General features: G+C 45.0%; 1 protein-coding gene across 1 annotated transcript in view; it reads left to right on the forward strand.

Annotated features, from left to right (window-relative positions):
- Positions 1 to 22,183: 22,183 nt before the first annotated feature.
- Positions 22,184 to 23,400, forward strand: part of LOC146173650 (venom metalloproteinase Antarease-like) — a 57,095-nt gene continuing 55,878 nt past the window's right edge. Inside the window, exon 1 of the mRNA XM_084585239.1 lies at positions 22,184 to 22,274. Within this exon, the coding sequence (XP_084441365.1) occupies positions 22,184 to 22,274 (91 nt within the window). The remainder of the gene's footprint in view (positions 22,275 to 23,400) is intronic.

Genomic DNA, 23,400 nt, shown 5'->3' on the forward strand with positions numbered 1-23,400 from the left:
TGGTTCTGATTCAGTGCGGAAGGGTGCCGGGAAAACGTTCTGCGCAGTAAAGACCACGACGGTGAGACCGGGAAGCAGTACACGGCCATACTCTTCAGTTTCTTTGATCGGTGGGGACGGGGCAAAAACGTTTTAAGAAGTTCGCAACATATTCGTCGTTGAAAAGTTTTTGAAGAAGTGTTGGTCATTTTCTTCAAGACCAGTGGCAAAATACCCTGTTAACGTTCAAGCAGAAGGCCTGAATGTCCTCAAACCAAAGCATAATACCTCCGGATCGAAACTTCTTCAGGTTTGTTGTTTTCTGTGTCTAGGTTTGACATAAGGGGTCAGACTGCCATACCCGGTCAAAACAACCGTATTGCACGTTATGCTGCAAGCAGGGGAGCGTCTCACAGTCTTGCAGGCGTAAGTATCCTGTAGATCGTCATACCTCCGCATGATGTATGCATCCTGCCAGTAGTGCTGCCACATGCTATTGTAGTGCTGCCAGGTCTTGTCAGACTGGATGAGGGTTATCAGGCGGCCAAAATCAGCTTCAGCATGCATTTGAAGCAAGGATTGTATGTAAATAAATGCATTCATATACATGCTTACTTCACCATTTCTTGATTCCTTCGTTTGATAAAAATCAAGCCCCTTGTTTTCGTTCTGTAAACGTTAAGAAAGTTTTTAACGGTAGTAACTAGAGTCGTTTTGAAATAGACGTTGCAAACGTGAGGTTTCCTGTTAGCCAAGCATCTTAGCTGGTGAGTAACTAAAGAAAAAAACGTAAAACATATTATGATACCCATGTCAGGAAGTTCAGCTTAGAATGAGGCGAGATATTTTCCTCTCCTTATAATAAACATTTTGCAGTTCAAACCTCTTCACTATGGGTATATTAAACGTTTTAATTACTGCCTGCCCAATTTCTACATTTGTAAAATTTGCTATTTTTTCATAGCGCAGCCCGCACAATGCTGATGCCCAAGAAAGAAGCAAGGGAGATGCAGGCCAAAATGCAGCTCAGGGGCTGAATGCAAAAAAAGACACTATTCACCCTTTGCTATAATAAATGTGCAGTCACATCATGCTGGTAATTTCCAGCTTGACACCAAGCAATTGAAACTCTAGCTTGAGGAAGTTGCTCCTAAACTGAACCAACGAAGCTAATGGTCAGAGGTAAAAAAATAGCTTCTTAGCAAATAAAAAGCCAGACTATGACAGCCTGCTGTGCCCACCAATGTGGTATACGCTCTTCAAAATTTCTTATCTCCTAAAATGATAGCAGAAACAACTTGAGGCGATGAAATCAAGGATCTTGAAAATAAGTGAAATAAATGATGCCTCAGTGCCTTTTCCTTAAATTGTACTACAAAGGGCACTAAGAAAGCTTGCCATCTGAGATGACAAAAAAAAGAGTCGCCATGTGTTTTATTGCGGTAGCGATACTGCGCCATGTTTCGAGCCGTCGCGTATCCCCGGCGGACGCCACCGTTGAACTTCAAGTGACCTTGACAAATAAAGTATTTCTTGTTGTCTGCCCGAAGTATACTGCGCCTTACTTCCCAAAAAATGCGTCAAGAACCATGAGTTACCTTTATTGCGATAGCAATAAAAGAAAAAGGAGAACACTCGGTCTCCAGCAGCTAATGCTTTCGCTCCAAATTCGTCTTGATGTAGGTTTTTTTTAGCGCAAACAAAAACAAAGACAACAAGAATGTCTTTGTCTTTGTTTGAGCAAAAAAAAAAAACCCTACATCAAGATGAACTACCAACTCGCCCAGCAGGAAGTTTTAATGACTCCAAATTCGGTTCAGCAGCATTGAACCCTCCTCATTTGTATGTGGACTGGTAGCTTACGCTCTCGCGTCATGCTCTTAAAGGATGAGCTTAAGGATCCCCAGTAATGTTGCACCTTACACTGATGAGGCGTGATAGGGGAATAATGTAGCAGGCAAAAGGAACTTCAGCCGTGGCTATCGCAATTGAATTAGGATTAACCGGAGTTAATTTGTTAATCTAATGATATTACTAATATGGGACAAGACTTTATATTGTTATGAGGCGGCAAGCCGATGAACACAGGAGAACAGAGAGATAACCGATGACAGAAAGATTATTTAATGAATTGTAATAGGCCTAGCGCGAGCGCGAGCGCCGCTAACATTTCCCGGGGCCACGGAAAGATAGCCCCGACCGTGGACAAGGAAGTTTGTCGATGTGGTTGAGATCAATGGATGACGATTGGCGTGACTGGATGGAGAACAGGAAGAAGACAACGGCTTGCCACCATTATGATTCCCTGATGACTCCTGGTCCAAGATGTTTCCGGCCACAGGTGGCCTAGATCCGATATCCGCAACCCAGACGCTCACTGCATGGCATGGGCGGGGCATGTCCTCATATGTGGTGTCGTCTTGAGTCGGTGGGGTCTTCTGGTCAGTGTCTCGGCAGTGTGGTTATCAGGCCAGTCAGGTCTCTCGTAGGGAGGGGCCTGTGGTCGTGGGTGGCCTATAGGGTCGGTGGGATCAATGGCTCTGTCTTTCGTCGTGTCTTGTGATCGGAGTGGAGGTCGGGGCGAAGGAACAGCAACGTCGCGTCGGGTGCGGTCCGGCAGGCTGGGGAACAACCAGACGATGCGCTCCATGGAACTCGCTGCCGACAGCGCAAGCTGACACAAGGCCCCGAAGCTCCGGGCCTGGCTGACGAGTGATGATGACGTACCCAACACCTCCAACCAAAATGTTACGAGATGACAAGCGGAGGGACGCAGGAGAACAGAGAGTAGTAGATGGCCGATGATTGTGAGATGTTTTAATGAATCTCAGTGGGCATAGTGCGAGCGCTCCTGCACGCGCCACTGCTGACACGGGACAAGCGCAAAGCTCACATGTAAGGCTTTATTCATAAGTCTGGGGCACATATAGAAAAAAGGCAGGGCACGTAAATACTAGCGCAAACCTAAAACAAAACGTACCCGCAATACTCAAAAACAGTCACGAAATGATACCTCATTGCTTGAAAAATTAACGGTGCAATGGAGCAATATGGTATCTTTAGCAAATCACCTTTAGTTTTATCCCGCAAGGAGGTCTCATTTCTTTGCTATCTGAGCATCGCCGGTACGATATTTTGTGCATGCTTACCAATGTATTCACGTGCCATGAATTTCTTCCTTTATATTACCCACACTGCCCCAGACAGAATATATCCCGTCTATAGTCCAACACCAATCAGTGACTTAAGCAAGATCCGGTGGCGCTGCTATATTAAGGCTGGGCCGACTGGGGGTGAAGATAAGATTTAGGGCCAATAGGAATACATGGAACAAAAATATTTTAAAACAGTTTTCCGATTTTTCAACGCAAATATAAGGTCGTCATTTGGGGCAGAGTAAGTATGAACATCGTAGTGCCTATTGTGAAGCTATGAAACCTTATTGTATAGGCAAAACGTACGGGGACACAAATCGGGAGCACGTCTCAAGAAAAAACATGCAAGAAAACAATATTCCGGATCCGAAGAGCACCAATAAACACGGCAGATGTTAAAGAGTTAGCGGATGGTTTGATGAAAAAGTATGACTGTATGCTACGTCATTTTGGAAAAAATAAATGCTTAAAACGACTCGATAAACGTGCCCTGTAAAGACCGACATACCGCAAAAAAGCTAAAAAAGTAGCTATCCGTTGGGTGCTCTAGTAATTGCGACAGCTTCTCGTGTCGTCGCATAGGCTGGCGCACAGGCGTTCCCTCTTAAACACTGCTGTTCAGTTGATACAAACTTTTAAGCTGAAGGCACTCCTCACAAAGCACGCTAAATGGACTGCACGCAACAGAAGACGACCAAAATGCAACGTCTACGCACAAAAATGGGGAATTACAGTCGCTGAGCCAGAGCAGTATGCATGCTTCGCAACAGAGCCCCTGAATCGGGCGGAGAGCACGCGTTCTGACTCTTCGTGTAGAACACTCGTGCTCAGGCCGGAGCTAGTAGATGGTGCTCGCTTCAACAGACAGAGCAAGAGCCTGCCATATTCATGTGCGCGTGTCTTTTGTTTTCAAACCTGCAATGGATCTACTTGCCCGCTCTCCTCCTTGAAATGACATTGACATCCACAGTCTACGCAATTTTCATTTATGCTTACACAGCCGAACGTAGGCGCACATGGTTGAGAGTTCTGTACTTTTTGAAATTAATGTCAGGGTGCACAGTTTCCGTCCCCCAAAGCAGAGAACTGATTGAGCGGCTTCAAGCGTACAAAATAGACGCACAAAGTGTTTCCACGCATAGTTTTGCAGTCGGTCTCCATGCTGAGGCTACTCTCCGAGTTGCTGTACCCGAGAGAAAGCGCAACGTCACGGCGATAATTTTCAGCAGCGGCAAGTACTGAGTGTGTTGCTACAAAGCGCGAAGAGCGGAACCTGCGCGACGACGATAACAAGCTGCTGGAAATGGAGAGAGAAAAGTTCCGGCCGGCTCCATCGATTTCGGCTCCGCGCAGCGGCCTTGGCTGAGCGATTGCCCCCCCCCCCCCCCCCCATTTTCCTTTGAAGGACGCGATTTTCCCGGATCTGCTTGTAGAATACAGGTGCTCTGCAAAGAGTGAAAAATGTTGCTCTGGAAGTGCTTTAAATCGGAGATTGGAATTCAAAAGTCGTGTTGGCGGACTGCGTCGTCTGCGCTGCCGTCTTCTATAGTGGGCCGTTCGCTTTCGTTCCCTTGTCATGACGGTTGAGAAGTGGTTCTCGAGTGTAATTTTCCCTACACTGCACATTTTAAACCACCGTTATTATAAAGCATTTTCAAAGCACATGGCAGCATACCCTAGCGAAAAAACTATGTCACAATAACCTCATACAGGTTTCTCTTATAATTCTCATATAGTCTCATAAAATATCAATCAACATATTAGAAATATATGAGATTGTATGGGATTTGTATGAGGTTAGTATGAGTTTTTATGACAAATCTGTATGAGGTTATTGTGGCTCATACGGTTTTTTCGCTAGAGTATCAGGCTACAAGCGAAGCTTTCAGGATTCGCAGAAATTCCTAACGAATAACGAGCGTGTCGGCGGTACTCGCGCCTTTACAACACACATTTTAGCAGCGTTTTAAAAACAGATTGCCTCCGGAATGATGTAGCATACTTTGTCACGCATTTCTGCGAAACTCGCTCTAAAGTTTAAAGACCAGCCACTTCATCAAGTGCTCTGAGAAACGAGAAAAATGTAGCGGTAATTTGTGTACATGTGTTTCTAACGGCCGTCCTCTCAACTCGCACCACAATACGTTTTGCGCTGTTTTAAAAATACTGCGTCTCTGAAATGGTGTTTAATCTCTTCGCGATCTCTTATAGAATGTACATAGTTGCTCTATACCAAACAACGACATCACAAGTGCCCCGTGAAATTAGAAAACTGCTTTGGAATCTTCCGCTTTTATGTATTCTTATGGGTGCTCAGCCTAGATTTCACCCCAGTATGCTGCGGTTTCGCTAGCGCCTCCTTTTCTATTATAAAAACGGTGTTGGTCTATAACGAGACCGACTGAATTAAAGACCTGCGCACACAGTGGCCGCGTGCGGCAACTTTCGCCAACCTTCTCGCTATATAAAGGTGCTCAGTTGACCTCGTCGTCTGTCATTATGGTCATATATATATATAAGTAAAATAAACAAACTATCCAAAGTGCTAAGAAAAATATTTGATGAGGCTTATACTCGGAACATTTTGTGTTTTTTTTATTTTACCGAGAGTTTATCATCTCTTATAAAGTTTTTCTCTCATAACACAGTCACACCGCTTTGTGCGGTGGCACTGGGGCTACCCGCCGTGCACGCGCAGAACAGGCGCTTGTGCACTACAGCGTGGATAGATATTGAAAATATGACGACTTAGAAAATTGATAAAGCTGATACATATTTGAAGTAATTAGAAATGCCCTTTTTACCAACAGAGTTACAGTAGCGCCAGGCCACCCGTAGTGTTCTAACCCTGGCGGCGAAAGCCATACACAAGAAGGTGCGCACTGGATGAGTGCTCTCGGTATAAGACTGTATGACTATCTAACTGTGTATATGTGTAGGAGGTCTCTACGAAGAGGGCGCACCATCGGCGGCTCTCCTTGGAACATGTGCGAAATGATCGCCGACCAACGTGCCGTCTGCATCCCATTCCCACATCCCATTGCCCTTCGCAATTAACCTCATCCACGGCACTGCGGCTACCAATAAGCATGGCTAGGATGTTATCCGTGCGGCGGAAACTTGCTATCACGTTACTAGTACACCACCTGCGACAAAAGCACAGGGTTCGATGTATGTCCCAGAGATTTTCTCTGATCAGAAAGGCACAAGCAAGTACCACTAGCTTGTGCAAGAACTATGGCAAAAGGAACACTATCACCAACCATATAAAGTGCCATCTCAAGTATCATCTCAAAACCAAGAAGAGTGCCATCTCAAGACTTTGCACAAAGGGTGCATTTTCTTCTTGGGTAAAGTATAACTCATTGTGATGCCTGTTAGCTCTTATTATTTCTGTGAGAATGCACTGTGGTGAACGGTACTATATTGTCACGCTAGGCACGTATTGTCATATTTTGTAGGCACATTGCTTTCACTCTCCATGATGCCCTGCATGTACAAACTGTGGGTGCGACGAGTCTATGGGCCCCATTCTTTGTGAGTGCCCCATTACACAGTGAGGAAGGACAGTGTCTATGCCATGCGCTGGAGCATCTAGATGGACGCCCATTGACTGAAATTAAGATTTTAGGTCCCTGGCCACAGCGATCGTCTACGGTGAAGGCCTCCCAGGCACTGCTCCGCTTTATGAAAAGCGCAGGCCTAATCGAAAGACTATGATTTGCTGTTTAGTTACGTGATATGACTGGGATGTGGTATGTCTGTGATTTGACTGTACTAACTTCACCCATCCCTCTCTCACAACGTTTATATCCACTCACCCTTTTCTCCCAGTGCAGGGTAGCAAACAGGTTTCTTTTACAGGTTAACCTCCCTGCCTTTCCTCCTCCTCCTCCTCCTCCTCCTCCTCCTCCTCCTCCTCCTCCTCCTCCTCCTCCTCCTCCTCCTCCATGACGCTGTTTGACAGAACAATTAAATTTTAGGTGATCTGCTTGTGACATCTCCTAATGAGATTTGTTGTCGCTTTTATATAAGCTTAGTCCCCGTTGACAACTGTTCCCGCGCAGAATGACCAAGGCTTCGTCGGTAAACGTTTGAGCGTTGTGCGCGGCCGCATCCTACATCCACCTAACCATAAAAAACTTATCTGCCCAGGAGAAAGGCGGGCAGTCACGTTTCAGTAAGTATTATGACTTTGTATTCAACAGCCTATTAACCGTCATACGCATATTTTTATCTGACAGAGCTTTACCTACGATGTTGCCTTGTGTTTCTCACTGGGAATAAGCATTTCCTAGGATTTCAGATGACAGCGAGCACAAAACTTCCCAAGAATGTTTAGAAATGGTTTGCCGTTTAGATTGTTCTTATTATTATGCAGTGCAACAGCGCAGAAAACGACTACATGTCGTTTTACTACTCCTCGCACTAGTCTTTTCAACCATACATTTCGTTTTCACGTGCATGTCGCGCATTTCTGTAATTTGTTTTCATGAAAAAAAAAGACGGACCGCGTCAGAAATTAATTAACTCTTGAACATAACCGATGACAGCTGTGTTACCACCCCCCCCCCCCCTCTTTCAGATTGGCTTGATTGATCGTACATTAACAATCCTTTTCAACTGTGTGGCACTTAACACGCGTCCTACAAAAGAGCCAAGAAATCTGTTTCTTAAAGCAAGCAGCAATGTTGTAGTATAGTTGATTTTTTTCTGCTTCTACCATTCACAGGTTTTGCTGTCAACCGGTGGTTAAATGAAGGACATTGCTATGAGCTATCGTAGCCATTTTTGTAGGGTCTCTGGCAGTGTAAAGGAAAATCTACCTTCTATTGGGACAGCTTTTTATTAATTGTGCTGCGTCAGCCTAGCTCAGAAGAATGGGCATTCATTAGAGGCGGGTTGGACACCAAGTGGGACTTTCCTAATGGCATCGGGTTCACAGATGGCAAACATTTAGCAGTCAAGTGCCCCTCTATAGGATGTCAAAAGCACGTCATTGCGTAGAGAACGTATCAGCAATTTTACTTCCCTGTGACGCTGCTTCCTGGGAATCATTAGTGGTGATGTGGAGCTGCTAACAGACATCGTTAGTACGGCCTGTTACAATTAGCCTGCACAATTTTCTTCTGTCTGTCAATGTATGTTGCTCACTGGTTAGGGTGGCAGGGTCCGTCGCGACAGACTCCAAGAAGGCGGCTGGAGGCAGCAGCGTGTAGTGCACATAAACCATCAGAGTACTGGCAATGGCAGCCGCTCCCCTTCACAAGCCATCCAAATTCGAGACGCATTTGCAGAATGCTTCATGTTCTCAAGGGGTGCCTTGCCATAGCAACTGAGGGTAGTTGGCGATGCTAGCGCACATTATGAAGTTGTTCTCTATTAACGGTGAACAATTCTTTTCTATGAAAATCAAGCAAAAAACACATGTCCGCACAAAACGTAAAACTTTATTTAGCAGTTTAGTGTACACTCAGTTAAGGAGTTAAATGACTCTTACTGGTGATATGCCACATTATTGTCTCAGCAATTCTTGTAATATTCGTGTTTGTAATTATTCTACAATCAAGCTAATATAAATATTTGTGCTTGTTTCGTATAAAATGCTATACGTTTTGTTTCTCGTCTAACGTTTTGTTTTACATGTCAAGGTGTGGATGAATATATACTGCGGTAGGCGCTTGATATATAATGCAACATGAACTGTATAAATAAACATATGGCGGAAGTTCAGTAGGCCTGCACTTCATTTCCTCTCGTTTCTCACCAGGAGAATTCTATAGCATAAGACCACTTGTAAGAGTGCGTCAAAAGAATTTTATATGCAAAATTAGACAGGATATAGGAAAAACACAAACGCAGGATCCGGAATTTTTGTTGCATGTGTCTCCTACGTGCTGCCAAATTGTACTCTAAACATATAATCAAATTGCCATTGTGAGGTCACAGTTTGTATTGTGAAAAAATGGTTTGGTTTGATTTTGGTTACGGGGTTTAACATGCCAATGCGACTCAGGCCATGAGAGACGCCATAATAGAGGGCTTCGGAAATTTTGATCACCTGGGATTCTTTGACGTGCATTGACAAAGTACAGCACACGGGCGCCTTACTTTTCGCCTCCATCGAGAAGCGGCCGCCTCGGCTGGGATTCGATGCCGCATCCTTGAACACAGTAGTCTAGCGGCGTAACCACAGCACCACTAAGGCGGTTTCACTGTCAAAAAATCATGTGGTGAAAGAGTCTGGAGTCTACTAACCACAATCAAGCTTAAAATACTTGCCATGAAACAGTCCAACAGTGTTACAATCATCATATCTCAGCTATGCAACTGACTAAACAACAGGAATGCTTACACAATGATATCAGAAAACTGTGCTGTATGGCAGGAAGTGCAAAAATGAACAGGTAGTGAACAACAGGTTATCAAAAGAAACAAAGTGCACATATATTTGCTCTCAACCTACACTTCAAAAGGTATAACGTAAAATTGAGCCTTAAAGTGGACATATAGCAATGAGTTTCATTATTTTACCTTCAAGCAAGAAGAAATTCTGCTTGGCATCCTGTCAAGGCTCATTCCAGCAGACTACGCGATAGCTTCATTTTTTGCTGCGTGCTTGCTCAGCTGCGAAATTAGCTGCTTTTGGAAGTGGTCCTATTCACTTCCCTTTTTTGATCGTTTTGGGTCTGGCTCCTTCCCCTAAATGTGGCATATTCATCAGTGGCGAGTTGATTAGGACTGGGTGTTGTGGACTACAGGTCCTTTTCAATATTGGTCGTGGGTGATGCCACTGTGGAATTCTCTGACAATGTGTTAAATATTTTTTTTGTGGTGCTGATGCGCTCTGATCCCCTCATTACAGGCACCTGAGTCCAATTTGCAAATAGTCTTGAGAAAGGCAGGTTTAATTCTGTTCAGTTCAATGTTGTTGCTTCAATTTTTATTGCTGCAAAGAGAGTGCCAGTGAATTGTCGAATGGAGAAGCGTTAAATGAGGGATGAAGACGAAAGTAAGACAAACACATGAGCTCTGTCTGATATTTGAAAATCAGTTGAAATTCAGGGTTCATGCATTTGCTTTGACCTCGTATTCGTACCTGTAGGGGACGATGTTCCAGTAAAAAATGCTGAACCAACCACTCAGTTGTACACATTGGCACTGCTGTCACAAAGGGAAAATGCTGGTGCTGAGAAGTTTTGCAGAGAAAGAGGCTGATTAAAGTCTCTTGCTTCCAGAAGCAGGAGCTACCTCCTGAGCCATATTCTAGGCAGGGGGCTGCCCATGGACACTTCGCAGTCCCTGGCCTACGCTCAGTGTAAACAGCGCGACAACAAGAAGGACAGCCAAGCAACTAAAATCCACTTAACATGGCACATTAGCCCAAAACGAAGTTTACGCAACTTCCAAGAGTGCAGCTGATCCAAATTCACGAAACCACTCAGGAAAATAATTACACAACAGCAGCATTTGAAGCATGAGGGTTAAAAGAATTTTCACAACAGGTGTCTGACCGTCCGGCAGATCTATCTGATGCCTTGCTTTTACTTTAACAAGTTGCAAGGACCAAATACTTCCTATATTCTATATAGATACATATAGATCTGCTATATAGATACACATAGATGTACGAAATGTAGAAGATCATGATAGCGATTTTCAAACGCACTCTAGAATCACTTAGGAACAGGATACTATGGTCTCCCCAACGTACAATAAAAATGACAACTTTATTAGGTTTTTGCCTGTGAGAGTGAGTTAAGTAACCATCATTTTCCCAAGTATTTCACGAGGCAAGAGTCTAGAACCACGCACAGGAACGCATATAACCCGTCAGGGAGTCGGGGGTAGCCAGCGGTACTGGCGATTACCCTCAGATTTTTTGTTATTGGACTCGGATGCTGTCAGCAATAAATAAACGATCCAGCCCTTGGATTGCCTAATTACCGTCTATTTCTTTAGAATGGTTGTGCTAGCCGCTCCGTCATGCTGCTCAACGTTTTTAAAGGCAGGGTTTGCGAAGGCAATGTGAGCCTTTGCATCCTGCCACAATGAACAAACTTCATGCCAGCCTCATGCATCATGCTTATTTCGGTTCTTAGTTCACAGTTTGCTTCAAGATACCTGTTTTAGTCGCTACTTCGTCTCGACAGTCATGAAAAGCTCGCGATGAAAATTCTCGTTATCATCTTTGACGTTCGCAGAAACAAGGAGCAAGAAATCTTGTTTGACGCGACTATTTTAAAAATGTTGCAAGATTCTTCAAGAGTTCGGAGGACAATAAAAGCAACTCAGAGCATTAAAGCACGTGATTCATTACAATTGAAGCATTTAGAAAGCACAAGCCTGTGTGGAAGGTGTTCATACGAAATAAAACTGTTGTTCTTTCTGGCATCTATTTTGAGAGCACGTTTAGTATGGCTCCTAGCCTCTCCAAGAGGACGGCTAAAAAATATCGACCACTTCTACATAAACGTTTTGAAAGTTAGCAAAAGGAAAGCAACACATCAAAACCCGCTCGAGTTTGTTGCAGTCTGAGTAACGTTATTTGGCAAAAGTTTAATTATTCAATTACCCATTAGGTGCGCTAACTTACGACCGTAACCAGTTTCATTGTAAATCACGCTAGTGCAGTCAGATTCCGCTACTTTTATTCTGCAATGCCTAGAGATTGACTGCGAGTAGCATGCCTGATTTTACGTGCAAGTTTTCTTGAGGAATATATTGTCGTATAGCATTCTATTTCAAAGCATAACTGCAAATTTGCAGCCTTGGCCTTCTCGTGCATATGATGTCATTTCGCGATATCACACAACACGCTGATCAATCAGCTCCTGCGCACGCTAGTTGCAAAATATTACCTTATATGCTAAAGATATGGTGGGGACGTCTCGCGCGGAACACCGGCAGTGCTCATGGTATAGCGGCCACGCATGGTATAGCGGCCCAGGAGGGCAGGTTAACGCTTGAAAAGGAGGGCAGTCACAAAACATGTGCCCGACAGTTTCGTCACAACCACTCTGCTCACACGTTTGAGAGTCTGCCATTGCGATGAAATAGAATAAGCGTTAGCAAACGTCACTGACAGCCCCAGGCAGTACAACACATACCGTCACAGCGGGAAAGGCCGAAAAGGATTTGAAGTTGAAGTAAAAAGTCAAAGTGGCGGGAACCGGATATCCAGCCTCCAGGGCTAGGCCTTGAATGTATAGTCCCTGTTCAGCCGACCACTGGAAGAAGCATTGCTGTGTGGCACATTTGAGTGGTATATGGACAATTTAGGTTGTATCGTGAGCCGATATAGCATCATCAACCGCTAAGTTGTTGCCAACAATGCCGCTACGACCCGGTAGCCACTGGAAGATGATTTCGGGACAGTCGTCTATTACCTGGTTGGACAGATGACGTACCTCCGCCAAAAATTTCTCACGGTGACCATGGCTTAAGGTAAATTGTAGACATTGTAGGGCAGCATTAGAGTCGTAGAGTGTAGCCCACTGTTGAACTGTTTGTTGAGAAACGGGCTTTAGAACCTCACTAAGTGCAGCTAGTTCTGTACCAGTAGAGGTAGTCCGATTTGAAATTTGTTGGTTGATTTCTGGCTGTCTTGCAGAAACGACTACGGCGCAAGCAGAAAAAATGAGGTTATCCCACCTTCTGTATAGACGTGAGTATTGTAGCGATAGTAAAAGTGCAGCATAAACATTGTGAGTTGCTTAAGGGTTGGTATTGCTAAATTCTATTTCTTCACTACCTCCCGGATATCAGTGCACACACATGGGAATCGCATACATCCCAAAAGAGGCATATAGTGCCACAGAAGTGAACTGTATAATTGTCTTGCCACGGTTGACTGTTGCACCGCTATGACCAATTCAAATGCAGAATATGGTGTCTTTAGAGAAACTTGCGTAAGGCGATGCTGTGAAGTTCTTGGAATAGGAGGTATGTTCATTCGCAAGGAGTATAGGGCAAAATACGCCGCAAGACGGTGGATTAGCAAGTGCAAGGCTTCCCAATGTTTCGCTCCGAGGGAGAACAGGACATGTACTAAGGCTTAACGCTGGACTCTCTGGAGGCCGCAGAAATTTGTCTAGCGCATACTTGAAATTACGGGCGCACTGTACCGCAAGAATCCTAAAACGTATGCTCCTTGTAACGCTAGAACTGACTGAATAGACAAAACCATGATTCCACGCCAAAAAAGTGAAGTGAGCGATAGATGTTAGCTTTTATCAATAGGCTGCAATTATGACTTCATAATATATTTTCGTCTATCGGAATCCCTATGAAACTATGAGATTTGTAGTAAGAAATGATGTCAGCATTGAGGTTTAACTACGATGATGATGAATTACGAAGTGATGTGAACATGCCGGTGAACTACTCTATCCACGCAAATATCAGACCACCGATGGGCATTGTTTCTAACGCGTCAAGGAGGGCTTCAGCGGCCACATTGTTGTAGGCACCGTTCACATCAGAAAATCGTCAAGGAACGGCGTTTCATCTATTGCTGTCGTTAACTTCGGCCACGAGATTAAGAACATTGTCGAAAGAGGATCAACCACGCCGAAAACCACTCATTCTATTTGGCTATATTTATTCGTGATCGAGGTACCATTCAACTTGTGTATACATTACTCTCCATGACATTTCCCTGACAATTGGCCAAAGCAATTGTGAGGCGAGGTCGAACGGAGATTTCCCTGGTTTTATTAAAGGTATTAGCCGACTAAATTTCCCTTCCCGAGGGACACTTTCGAGCCAAGAGCATTTATAATATTTGAGGAGCTCTTACTCGCATCGTGGCTAAGGTGGCATAAAGCAGCATATGTGATACTATCTGCACTGTTGAAGATAGACGCCAACATCCCGCAAGAACATTGTCGAGTTCCTCACCAGAAAAAGTGACATACATCTCTGATCCCAGTGGGGTAAGAAGAACACGAAGGAAACTAGAGGTACTCATGTCACGCACGTTTTTGCTTGCCAAAATCATTTGCTACCTCTCCATATTAACAGACAGGCGACGCACCGAATGGCTGCCTTTGTTGCGGAAACATACGAAGGCCCTGAATTTCGTCAGATGAGAAGGCCGCAAGGATTCCACAAAGAACCAGAGAAGGGAGCCGTCAGTCTAGCAGGATGGCCAGGAAGATCCAGACCCATCGCCGTATGCAACTATAAAACCAGCAGATACCATATTATAGAACATTATTTCCCAGGGAATGCGCAACCAGCTTTCTCGTTGAGAAGGGCATAAACTGTTTTGCATTGTAGAGCAGGCAGGCTACGATACGAAGCCGCTTACAGACAAAGGAAGAATGTGTATTCAAGGAAAAGTCACTGCCAATATATATACTAAAATATTTCGCAAAAGGACGCCAGGTAAAAGGATAACAAGAGCGCGGTGAAAACTACGCAGTCCGATGGTACAGTTTTTTAAGGGTTGTGAAAAAAAAAAAAACGATTTGAGTTTTCGCTGGGTTGATTTGTATACCATATTTAATTTACACAAATAAGATATAAGAACAGCATTATCTTGAAGTTCAGGAATGGCGGCAATAGAATCCGCATCATTTGAAACAAGCAATATATCATCCGCGTATTAAAATAGTTGAGAGGAGGAGGTAACACAAGCTCCATTAATATGATGGTTAAAAAGAAGAATCAAAATTGAGCCTCGCAGAATGCTGACAGAATTGTTTTGAATTGATCCTAGTGGAACTATTTTTGATCGTTCAGACAAATAGCTTCGGAGAAACGAAAGAACTTCCAATACCGTAGGAATATAACTTAATAGCCACTTTTTTAGGGTTTACCGTGTTAAAAGCCGTCTTGGTATCGCGAAATAGCCCGAATGTCACTTCATTTCTGTCTGGATTGTCATCAAGAGAATCCAACACAAAAGAGATGACAATTACCTTCGTATGTCAGCTCTGTTCCTTGATTTTGTTAACAATCTATTTTCTGGACTGCTGTACTGGCAGGCTTGTGGCAAAAATACTGAATAAAATAAGCAAATGTTTCTATTGGCTAAGCTGACATACACAATGCTGTGACCAGCTGTTCGATTCAATAGAAGCGACCTTTACATTACCGGTATTTGTAGCAGAGCTCAGTCGCGCGAGGTTTCTCATCTGTGCTGACAATATACTATATTGTACATTTAACAAAACTGTGACATAACAAATAACGACATTGAAATGTCATATGAGTTTGGTTCAAACACAGTTGCGTTATTGCGAGAGGCGCCCCTTTGGGCCCTCAGGCCCAATATAGAGGGGACACCTCTACAGATTGGATGAAGAACCCATTTCGTTTGTTAGATATTTCTTGAGGTAGCGCGTAAAAGAACAAAGCGCATCTTCAACAATTCTTAGCTTCCAGATGCCGGCGTTTATCCTTTAGAATACGTAATTCTTCAGCAATACAGGGAATGGTGGACGTAGCAAATGAATATATGCTTGTGCTCAGTGCAGAAACCGCTACATAAAGCGATACTGCTCAGTAGCTTGGAAATCCGGAACGGAGCTCCAGCGAAGAACTTTATGTCAGAATGATCCTGGGCAGCGTTCTTCGGCAAGCTATGTAACAAATAGTTTCGTTTTAAACCCAGCTGCGCTAACCATTCGGACAGCTGCAGTCAATACATTCGTATCTCCTGAGGACTTTCTAGGACAGTTTGGACACCTTTTTAGATACAGTTATATTTACAGTTATAGTTTAGATACAGTGGCTCAGTAGTGCTTTCAGGTATTCATCCTGTGCCCCACTTCGAAACTGGGCGCAACGCTGTTAGAGATGCCCAGGTGGTCTACACTGATTGGTAGACCTCAACTACGCTGTTCACCCGAATTAAAAAAAAGTAATTAAAGTAATTACTTTAAAGTAATTAAAGTAAAAGTAGTTTAATTAAAGGAAAGTGGAGAGGGTTGATGATAGGGGAACTTTGTTTGCTTCACTACATTGACAAGGCTCAGAGGACACGTAAAAGGAGGATTAAGGTCCAAACTGAGGGCGATAATTAGATATTACAATGAATTGCTTGTAGTTGAGTAATAAAGATGATGTAGGCATAGGGTGTTTCACTTGCGCTCATGCTAATAAATCTCACTAGTTACTATACGCCCCGACACGAGACCATGTCCTGAAAGAAACTGGGTTGCAGAAAGATCGGCTGTAGAAAAACCTTATAGTTGTTTACCTCTTCTAAAACTTATGTGGCTTGGTTACGCTTGTCGACAGGTTTATGCTCTCTATTTAGCATCCTGTTTCCCATTTAAAGCTGCGGCACGACGACCTACATTGACCGGGTGCTCCGACGTTACCTGCCGTCTACGACAAAGAGCAGATCCACACGGTCCGGCTGGACTCTCCTCCATAGGAAAACCGATTGCGAAAAGCATTATCGCACCCTTTTATGCATCTCTGTGTATACACCTCTGTGATGTCTATGCCATTGACGCACAAGATATACAACCTCCGAGTGTCATGCTATGCTCAAAGGCAAAATATATACTTAATGTCGAACGCCAGAGGTCCAGTTCATTATATGATTGGTAAACGCATTGAAATTTACAGTTAAACGTTGATGCAATCGGTTCACACCATGTTAAGCAGCCTACATAAGCGAAACTGAAAACTCCTTCAAGTTCAAATCGTCCCACCCGTTGCATTGGCGATGCCAGGCTTAGCCGAGCTCTCGCTCTAAAGTCACAATGTTTGACATGTGAAGGCCGATTCGACATATTTTCATCGCTGCTATAATTAATTGCATACCGTCGCCAAGAAAAATGCTACAAGTGAAGTTCATAGTTTGATGCTCGATTGTTGAGCTTCCAGCTGCAGGATTTATCAGCACATGTTGCACATGCCCTGATGAACCGCAGCAGTTTGTCAAACGTTATTTCTATATTTATGTAAGTATGTTTATGCATTTTCCTCTCACTGGCGAGGAACTTCACGTCTTTCAATTGTGCGTTGCTATACGCGTGCCAGCATCCAAGCCTTCCAACAAAATACTTCGAAGGCTATTTAAACTATTGGTGGTAAAGTAAGCTAAAGTAAGTATACAGACTAAAGCTGGTCCAACATGTCATGTTCTGAGGACATTTGCGATCATAGTTGCTGTTACTTTTGTGCCACAATATTATTGGGAGAATTTCATCATCATCATCATATTAATCATCATCATAATCAGCCTGACTATACTCACGGCAGGGCCAAGGCCCCTACCATATTCCTCCAGTTAACCAGGTCCTGTGCTAACTGCACCCACTTGACCCTGCGAACTTCTTAACTTTATCCGCCCACCTAACTTTCTGCCGCCACCTTTATACACTTTCTTTTCTCATAGCCTGAGTCGCTTTGGGGCGTTATACCTCACAAAACTAAACGAAACTTTCCTTTTCTTGGAATCTAGTTTGTTAACCTAAGCGACCATCAGGTATCCTCTCTTCACACTACATGTCCTGCCCATGCCGATTTATTCTTACTTACTTCCACTGGAATGTCAGTTCCTTGAGTTATTTTTCTGACCCAGTCTGCACCTTTTCTGTCTCTTAATGTTACCCATATCAATTTTCGCTCCATAGTCCTCTGCGTTGTCCTCAACTTAAGTAGAACCCTCTTTGTTAGCTTCCACGTTTCAGCCCCATAGGTGAGTATAGGTAAGATGCAACTGTTGTATACTTTCCACTTGAGAGATACCGGTAAGCAGCTAATCATAATTGGGAGGAATTATGCGTATAGAATGCATATCTTTATCTTGCGGCTTATCAATGAAAACAGAGTAAGGGTTGAGTGGGGACTTTCAGCTAGCAAACCAAAGTTTAGATTAAAGGACTTGATTTCGTGCAGCGTAATCATTACCGGCAGAGATTATCGATGGTTTTGGCGCCGAAAAAAAATCGAGGAAGGGGCGAGCAGAGCAAGGAATGAAAGAATTTTTTTTAGAGGCGGATTTCTCCAAACTGGGAACCTATTGCGTTGTAGCGAACACAGGGCTGGTGTCAGCCAGAAAAATTACGTCCACACAGAACGGATTCTCAAAGCTGACTTATTTCCCAAGCGAAAGAAACGTAAAGAGAGAGCGCGGAAGCGGATAACCGGAGAGAGAGTGTATCTGCAGCATCTGGTGGGAGCCCGTGGATACCCGCACTCCAAACAGTAAGGAGACGTCTCGAATGACAGACTGGGGAGAGCGGCGCGGAGCAGAGACCCCTACAGCTTCGAGCTAACGGCCAACCGGCGCCACTGCGTCGCCTCTTGGTCCCCGGTTTCTGCCGGCCACGACGCTTCTTCCGCGCGTCCCCCCCAGTCCCTCTAGAGTTGCGGAACAAAAAGGAGTAACTGACAATGTAGAAAAACAAAGGAGAGCAAAAAGTAACTGAAACACTTAAGATTCCACAAGAGAAGCTTCCAAATGTGCAGGATTCACGTGGCCAAGGTCGAAGATTTCCTCCCGGCCTTTCTCGTCAATGGTAGCAGTTTTCTCCCTGAGCCGTAGTAACCGGAACGGTCCATCGTAGGCGGAAGTGAGCGTTGCTTTCACCAAGTCGTGGTGCACAGTCAGGTGCTTAGCGGTGTCCTTGGTAGGGAAGCTTACCACTTGCTGCTTAGTTGGGGCACGGGGGGGGGGGGGGGCGGCTCTACCTGTTGCAGCCAAGCTTGCAGCCACTGGACGTGTTGCGCAGGCGTTGGCGGGGCTCGTGGCTACCCTCCACAAAATTCTCCAGGAAGTCGGACAGGTGTTCTGTAAAGCATTTCTGCAGTACTAAATCCAAAGTCGTCCTTAAAGTTAGACCGCAGGCTTAAGAGGACCAGAGGGAACTTTTCCATCCAGTACTGTCTGTCGAGCTTCGCCGTTAGTGAGGCTTTAAGGGTCCGGTGCAGGCGCTCCACCATGCCGTTGCTTGATGGTTAATAGGCTGTAGTGTGATAGAGGCATGCGCCGAGAAGCCCTGAAAGAGCAGAGAGCCACTTACTCTGGAATTATGTGCCTCGATCTGTTGTCACTCGGAGAAGGCACCCGAAGCGGGACGCTCACGTCGCAACAAAAGCCTCAGCCACTGTTTCCGCGGAGATGTCGATGAGAGGTATTGCTTCTGGCCACCGAAAGTATCTGTAGATGCACGTGAGGAGATACCGGATGCCTTGGCAGGGGTGCAAAGGCCCTACTAGGTCCAGGTGCACGTGGTCGAAACGGGACTCAGGTGGATTGGACGGTTGATGCACCGTCCGAGTATGGTTAGTTACTTTAGTGCACTGGCAATGCTGACATGACTGCACCCAGCGCCGGACAACCGCGTTACATCTATGCCAAACGAAGCAGTCGGTGATGAGAGTCTCGGTGGCGCGAATTCCAGGTTGGCTGGTGCTGTGCATCGAATGGAACACCACTCATCGGACACTGAGTGGAACGAAGGGCCGCTAGCTTGTAGAGTCCCACGTCAACTTGGGTGTCCTGGTCGGGAACCGTATTTCCGCCAGCACCAGAGATGACTCTCTATCACGCAGTTTGCGTACCTCTGGGTCATCTACATGTGCTACGGCGAGTGCTTCGAAATCCACCGAGGCGGGACTTGCAGAGTGCGCCGATTCCGGAAAGTACGTTAGCTGCTTCATTCTCGGTTTTAATATAATTGTCAACTGTCGGAGCTCACGTTCGGGGTAAGAAGATCTGTTACTTTTGAACATGAATGTTATTGAAGTGTGGTCGGTTAGAATGTGGAATATGCGGCTTTCGAGGGAGAAGCGGAAAAATTTGATGGCGCAATTGATTGCCCGCATCTCTCTGCCAGATGTGCAGCACTGCACATCTAGATGTGCGGTAATGGGGTATTGATCGGGCGTCGTCTAACGTTTAAGGCGCGGTAATCACCACAAGGCCGCCAGTTTTCAGTGTCGTGTTTAGGCACCAAATATAGCGCATAGGATCGGTTCCTGGAAGAAAGGCGTATGAGGCCGAGCTCGAGCATATGTTCAAACTACCGGTGAGAAATGCCTAGCCTCGGTCCAGCAAGCTGTCTTTCTCTGGCCGCGAAAGGTGGTCCTGTGGTGACTATATTGTGCTTTACCTGTGCATCACCTGAAGCTCTACGTTGCGCGGCTTCGTAACAACGGGAACATTAACCAGTAAATTGTCATGTGCTGTAGTGGGGCGGAAAGAGTAGATGCTGGAAGAGGACAGATTTGACTCCAGGCCAAGCACTGCAAGCGACGCGATGTTTCCTTTCAGCTGATAATCACGAACGCTGCTCTCCAGGTTGAAGTAGCTCAGGAATTATTCCCTAGAGTGACAAAATTGACGTCGGGTACTACTAACACCAATCTGAATATTTGCCTGGGTCCGATGTCCCCCTTCATAGAACGGAGTCCTTATGAGCAAATCACGGTATTGTTCACCGCGTGCAATGCAGATGCGGCCTTAACGCGTCGGTGATCTCCAGGCTTTGCAGGTACGATGGACAGCTCGGCTCCGGTGTCAGCTAGAAGGCGGGTGTCCGTAATACGGTCACCCACGAAGAATAGGCGGATAGACTGCTGACCGGTGGCACAAGCCGCCATAGTGAGGGGCCGACGAGTTTCCCGTCCACGAGTAATGTTGAGTGATGCGGGCGACCTGTTGCCGAAACGGTAATGATAGCAGCAGAAGCGACGGTCAGTTTTGTGGGGTTCCCCACGGGACTGCACTTCTCCCGTGCACGTGATGACGGCGAGTTGCGTCTGTGGCAGTGTTGAGCGCCATTGGAGGCGGCGAGCTTCTCAATAGCAGCTGCGAGTCAGTAGATTTGTGCCACTAGGGAAGATATTCGGTCTATTTGCTCGGAAACTCGGGTTGAGGCGATGGGCATTGCTGGTGACGAGCTGTAGACCGCGATGTGGTGAGCCGGTCGAGAGCGACGTCGTTGGAGCCAACCAGTATCATTCGCATGGACTGTGCAAGTCGCAGCAGGAGCCTTGTCGCCCTGGAATTGCCGCATGCGGTGGAGTAGCTGTGGGAGACGTTAGTTGCGAGGTTCTTTCAGTGTTAGTCTAGCTTGCTCAGATGTCTCAACGCGCTACAGAACCGTGCCCTTGAGTTTGTCGTAAGGGCTTCCAGCCGGGGCAGACGAAAATATGTCATCTATAATGTCGGCCATGTCAGGAGGGAGAACAGCGACCACATGCAAGTATTTTGAAGACGGCGACGTAATGCGCAGGAGCTGGAAACGAGCCTGGACTTGGCTAAACCACGCTCGCGGATTATTCGACAAAACATTCGGGAGCCTCAGGTCTGTGCCCATGACGAATGGCGAGTTCGGCGTGGTATGCAGTTCGTGATCCATTCGAATGCAGTTCGATGCATTCGGGTCATCAGTTTTTAGCGAGCACGGTGCTGGTGTGAGTCCAAAATTTCACGTCGACGCGCAGAGTGCGGAAGCGGGTATCGAGAGAGAGAATGTTTCTCTGGCATCTAGTGGGAGCCCGTAAAGACCTGCGCTCCGGGTAGCCTGGAGGACGTCTCGAATGACCGACTGGCGAGAGCGGCGCGGAGCAGAGGGACCCACTGCAAAATATATTGAGACCTAGTTGAATAAGAAAAGAAAAGGGTAAAAATTTAATGTCGAATCTCCGGCACACGAAACTTACAGCCTTCTGTCGAGATTCTAGTTTGTCAATGTCTCATTAGTTATGCGAACAACCAAGCAACTAAAGCGTACTTGAGGATTGGGAGGAATGAGGTTTTGATATTTTAAAAGCTTATTGTCTTCAGGAGCGCGCAAGGTAAGAAGTGGATATCCTACCATTTTAAGGGCGTTATTACAGATTAAATTAATTTGCTTTGACCAACACTTGTCTTATTAGTGGAATACCTAGACAACTATACTCCCACGCTCTGTGTATGCTGACTGTATTATATGAATGTGAGAAGGCCGGGTTACTAACTAATGAATGGTTACTCAAGTATAACAGGGTCAATTGGTGATTTAATTATTCGATATAAAACGCTGTGGTCCGCATAAATATGTATCTTTATGGAAGGGTATGTCAGGTCCTTAATGTATAAGAAAAACCGAAGAGGTCCTAGGACAACACTTTGGGGAACGCCAGATGAAACATTATCTGAAGATGAGCTGGTGGAGTCGAAGCGTACGTACTCGGAGCGCTGGGAAAGGCAACAAAATGAAAACATAAAATATAATGTGATACTCAATGCGAAAATAAAATTATGATAAAATGAAAATATAAAACTTAAGAAGAGTGCCCTATTATAACTTAACAAGAAAGCAAAATAACAGAAGCAAATACTCACGATATTCGCCCAGAAAGGAAAACAAAGAACTGCTCTAAATGAGCGTTTTGGTTGCTAATTATAATTTCTTTCACCTCGTTGCAGTATTTCTTTTTCCTTCTTTGTTTCAGTGGCTGATGCGAAAGTGTCCATGTGGGGAAGAAAAAGAACATATGTGCGTTCCTGTCAACGAGGCACAAGAACGAAATCGAAATCAACTATAGCTGCCTTAGTAATCATTCTCATCGATACGTTTATACCAGGTGAAACCCTATATGTCATAACTGAATACTTATTTGGCGAGATCTACATACAGGTCCCTGCAATATGAAAGCAAATAGGCAGTCTGCGCAAGGGGACAATTGCTGTGAAAATACGAGGGAGCGGGTAAAAACCAATGTGGAGAATTATATTTGTCTAATATACACCTGTAAGAAACCACATATAAGGAAGAAGCGATTTCTGGCATTCATGGTATAATTATATCAAATGCGCCCGCTTCAAAGTTGGTATGACCTGTACGAAATCTCGTATTGAATCGCTTAGCAATGGTAAATAGACCTGCCCATGCTACCTGCTTACTCAATTGTGTATGCTCTAGCGTGTTATTATTTATTTTATGTCCTTCGTGGGAATCACGGCTGACCTTCGCAAGGTCGTCTACAGCGATGAAAACGTGTTCATAAGTTGAGATAAGCTAGTTGATCGCCGTATGACAGTGGCCATCTCCCGCAATGTCAAGCGCTAGTGACACTCTCGTTATGCATTCGTTACCTCTCGCAACATTATCACGAACCACTACTCTAATAGTATCCCCAGCGTCCCTTTCAAATGTGCTTTTCCTATTTCCTTCTTCGTCTTTTCTCGAAAAGTAATGACTGGGGTCGCCGTCTGCTAACTCTGGCAGCTGCAATACGGACGCCAACCAGACCTACAGTGGACAAACAAAGCATCCAGTTCAAAAACAACTTTCTCATTAAAGCC

The sequence above is a fragment of the Amblyomma maculatum genome, chromosome 11, assembly GCF_055883805.1.
Source record: "Amblyomma maculatum isolate TAMU_Amacu chromosome 11, ASM5588380v1, whole genome shotgun sequence".
NCBI lineage: Eukaryota > Metazoa > Arthropoda > Arachnida > Ixodida > Ixodidae > Amblyomma > Amblyomma maculatum.